Genomic DNA, 5,000 nt, shown 5'->3' with positions numbered 1-5,000 from the left:
CATATATGTATGCATGTATGTGTGTATGTATGTATCCATGTATATACTGTATGTGTGTATGTATGTGTGCATGTATTTATACATGTATGTATGCATGTATGTATGTATGAGTACATGTATATATGTATGTATACATGCATGTGTGTATGTACACGTGTATGTATGTATCCATGTATATATGTGTGTATATATGTACTTTTATTTATACATGTATGTACGCATGTATGTGTATATGTATATATGTATGTATACATGCATTCATGCATGCATATATGTATGTGTCTATGTATATATGTATTTATACATGTATGTATGAATGGAGGGAGTGTTTTCATGTATCAATAACCATATGACCCGGATCCAATTACACACACGCACACACACACACACACACACACACACACACACACACACACACACACACACACATAATGTGCATAAAACAAATGTTCATGTATACATTAGAATGTTATCGTGTCTTTGGTGTCAGTCACTCTCAACGCAAAAAATATATAAACATTATTAATGAGGCGATGTGTTAAATGTAAGAGTAACATTGTGTGTGATGTCATAATAAAATTAACATTCCCTAGTACATAGATGTATATACTACAAAACTTGTGTCGGTTTCACACACACACACACACACACACACACACACACACACACACACACACACACACACACACACACACACACACACATATATATATCTATATAATATATGTACGAAAAAAGCTGGAGTCCGGGAACCATAATGGTGGAAAAGTAGAAAACACCAGACTCAGGAGTAGGTAATTTATTCCCGACGTTTCGAGTCCTGTCCGGGACTCGTCCTCAGGGGATACTATATATATATATTATTATATATATATATATATTATATATATACATATATGTATACATATATGTATACAAATATATATGTGCCCATATGTCTATACATAGATATGTATACATATGTACACACACACACACACACACACACACACACACACACACACACACACCACACACACACACACACACACATAATATATATATATACATATATATATATATATTTATATATATATATATATATATATATATATATACATGCATATGTATGGATGCTTATCATACATATAACCTTTTGTATGTATATATAGTCAGGAACAAAGGCCCCATTCACCCAAAAAAAGTCGAGAGGGGTGGGGGGAGGAGGGGGAAACAAAACGCCTCCTGGAAGGCGGCGGACAAAAACTCACCGACAAAGCATGTTTTGATCTGTCCGGGGCCGTTCCAGGTTAATCTCGTTGACGCCATAGTCCACTCCGTTGACGTTGCAGTTCTCGTACGGCCCCTTGACCTGGTTGACGGAGAAGGTGACGTCGAGGGGGTCCTCGACGTAGTCGAGGATGCTGTTGAAGCTCTCCTTCCTGGTGGAGATGGGCGAGTGCATGAAGTAGGTTCCTTCGCAGAGGCTGAGTGCCACTCGAAGGGTCTCGTCCATACCCAGTTCCTGGACCATTCACCATGTTGGAACATGTCGTCCCCACTCTGGGCCTCGAAGGTGAAGTTGTGGCCCAAAATCGTCGGGCTCAGGACCACGGTCGAGTAGGAGCCGGTCCCCGCTGAGGACGACCCAAGACTCCCGAAGGTGGCAGGTATCTGCAGGAGGGCCAAGAAGAAGAGGGGGGGGGGGGCGTGTCAGTAAAGGCTTCGATGACGTCATGTTGCCCGAGCTGAATAAAATCGCCTGGCGACATGTGTAATGACGTCACGGGATTAACATTTTGGATGCCGTCAGGCGATTTTATTCAGCTGAGCGAGAGGGGGCGTCACCTAAGGCGACTAGAGGATGTAGTGATGTACAAATATCAGACATTTATAGTTATTATTATTTTCACTATTATTATTATTATTATTATTATTATTGTTATTATCATCATCATCATCATCATCATCATTATTGTCATAATTATGTTATTATATTGTTGCTATTGTCATTATTATTATTGCTATATTGTTATTATTATTGGCGTTATTATTATTAATATTGTTATTATTATTATTATTATTATTATCATCATTATTATTAATATATTATTATTACTATTTTATTATTATTATTGTCATTATTATCATCATTATCATTACCATTATTACTATTATTAATATTATTTTATTTATTATAGATAGTAGTAGTAGTAGTAGTACATTTTCATTCAAAGAATAAACATGAAAATATAAATGCAAAAATATTGTGTGAGGTAACATTTGTCATAGATCCAACAATATGAGCTCTAAGCTCCCAATCAGCAATATAATAGCTGTCAATCACAAGTCCAGCACGCGAGTTAGGATGATATTGAATGTAAAAAAATTAATCCTATGATTGGGACAAATGACAATACGAAAATCAATGCCTCGGAAAGGTTGGTAATTCTGTTAATAGAACAGTTGGCAACACTGCATGGGAACGCTCTCTCCCTCAATAATGAACGCAGTCATTTCCATCTTCTTTATTTAATTACCTACCACTATGGAGTAATTAGTACTCTTTGAGGTAAATAGATATTTTTTCTTTCTATTTGTGTCATTGACTGTCATATTATTTTTTTAAATTATTTATATATTTATTTGTGAATTGAATTTCGTAAGTATTGAAGAAATATTGGAATGTTATGACCTTGATTTATGATGTACTGTTTAGTGTACAGTGTGCTGCAGAAACTACACTACACTGTACTAACCACCGTACAAATGTAATGCTCTATTGATGAATATTTTTGTACAATTTTCTGTACATGTGCGTGCCTTAGGATGAAGTACATTTGAATAAAAAATAGAGTACATTCAGTAGAGAAAATAATTGAAACCAAAGTAGGATTGTGAACCTTTTGCACGCAACTGTATTTGAAGTTCGTGTATGATTTTTGTACAGATGGACATAGAAAAAACCGTGCATTTACGTTCCAGTAACAAGAAAAATAAACGGGTTTACTTTTTAGTAATACTATAAATAACTCAAGTATTGTAGACTGGCACTGCATCGTAGAACGCTACACTGGGTCAGATTAATATTTCCAAGCGAGAGTATGCAGCATAAACATCTGCATCACCGGATCCATACGTACACAAACCAACGTCCACTCGGATTACTTGCGCACACGCGTACACACGCAGAAACACACACGTACACACACAAATACGCACACATACACAGACACCTATGTATGTATGTAGGTATGTGTGTATTTATGCGTGTATGTATGTGTGTGTACGTGTGTATGTATGTACGTATGTGATTATGCGTGTATGTATGTGTGTTTACGTTGGTGTATGTGTAATGTGGACGTATGTATGTATCTGTGTGTACGTACTTATCTATGTATATATGTATGTATGTATATCTGCAAGTATATGTATGAATTATATATATATATATATATATATGTGTGTGAATATATATATATATATATATGTGTGTGTGTGTGTGTGTGTGTGTGTATATATATATTATATATATATATATATATATATATATATATATGTATGTATGTATGCGTGTGTGTATGTATGTATGTATGTTGTTGCGGTCCCCGTTTTCCCTTAGGGAAAGTCGCAAATTGCCCCCAATTAGGTGTCCACTTTGAGTAATTTGCCTCTGGGACGGGGGGTCAAACCCCTCCCCCCTTCCCTTCCGTCCCGGGTGGCACTTCTCCTTTGCCTCTGCTTGCCGCCAGGCGATTTTAATCATCGCTGTGTATGTAGGCTATTTCATAAGACGCCTTCTGTTCTGTGTGGTCCTTTGACCTTTGTCGTCTTACGATTTTATTCACATCTGAAGGTGAGTGGATTTGTTTGAGTAAAGTGCCATTATGTGGATTAAGTGGGAAATATTAATAAAATCATCTGGCGACACCCGAAATGCTCAAGAAAAGGACCACTCGGTGCGAAAGGCCCCAGACTTCTGCCCCTTCTTCGCCCGATTTCCACTCCTACTCCCTCCCTCCCTCCTTTCCTCCCTCCCACCTCCCTCCCCTCCCCCACTCCCTCCTTACCTGCATTGTGGCCTCCTCCATCCGCTCTCCCGTCCTCAGGCCGTTTCATAAACGGAGCGTGTTAGACAAGGCAGTGGGGAACACGCTTGCTAAATGCATTTGTTATATGGCCGCAGCATTTGCCAGAGATATCTGCTACCTGCACCGTGGGCGCATTTGATGCATATATTTAGTCAGGAGAACATGGACGCATTTGATAGATATGCATAGAAGAAGAAAATACAAATATATGCGTGGAAAGGCGCGATTGTTTTTTGTTTTTGTTTTGTTACGGAAGCATTTGGTAGACATGGAGGCATTTGATGCAAATATCGGGTCATGGGAGTAAGGGCGCGTTTGGTAAATGAGTTTATGTCACGGAAGTATTTGGTAAATATATTAATTCGTGATTAGAAAGATGACGCAATTGAAAAAAATGTTGGGGACACATTTGGTAAATATGTATAAAATACAATATTGAATATAAAATAATATATTTATATAAATATATATAAAATATGATATATTCAATATAATTAATATATGAATATATGGTTGTACTTAGGAAGACATATATATAATATTATATATATATATATATATATATATATATATATATATATATATATATGTACAACACTGAATGGGTCCCAGTGAACAAATATACATTTTTTATCAACCACAATACACTTAAATTGTTAAGCCATCAACACCGAGAGACTCGCGGAGGCCAACATGCAGAAATTGAAACGTGGTACGGCCAAGGACTCGCACCCAGGCTAGCACGTGACAAGTTTAGGATAAAAAGAAAACAGATTTGAAATAATTTCTTGTAACCTTTACTGAGGCGTTATTTAATCATATTATATGACAATATCTTGATATGATACAGACATAGAGTAAGAATACATTATCGTAGCGAAGGTAGTAGTTTCTGAGTATGACTTCACTATCGGCTAAGTCCTCCTCCTA

At 36.8% G+C, this 5,000-nt stretch overlaps 2 protein-coding genes across 5 annotated transcripts in view; one reads left to right on the top strand and one right to left on the bottom strand.

Annotated features, from left to right (window-relative positions):
• Positions 1-4,055, bottom strand: part of LOC143029833 (uncharacterized) — an 11,193-nt gene extending 7,138 nt beyond the window's left edge. Inside the window, exons 1-2 of the mRNA XM_076192916.1 lie at positions 4,050-4,055; positions 1,251-1,653 (exon numbers count right to left, since the gene is read on the bottom strand). Coding sequence (XP_076049031.1) covers positions 1,251-1,653; positions 4,050-4,055 — 409 coding nt within the window. The remainder of the gene's footprint in view (positions 1-1,250; positions 1,654-4,049) is intronic.
• The window catches only part of LOC143026851 (betaine-homocysteine S-methyltransferase-like), a 175,586-nt gene that overhangs the window by 24,660 nt on the left and 145,926 nt on the right, over positions 1-5,000 (top strand). The gene's annotated exons all lie outside the window — the stretch shown is intronic.

The sequence above is a fragment of the Oratosquilla oratoria genome, chromosome 1 (genome assembly GCF_046742065.1).
Source record: "Oratosquilla oratoria isolate Oo_2021 chromosome 1, ASM4674206v1, whole genome shotgun sequence".
Classification (NCBI taxonomy): Eukaryota; Metazoa; Arthropoda; class Malacostraca; order Stomatopoda; family Squillidae; genus Oratosquilla; species Oratosquilla oratoria.
This window is presented reverse-complemented; position numbering and strand designations above follow the sequence as displayed.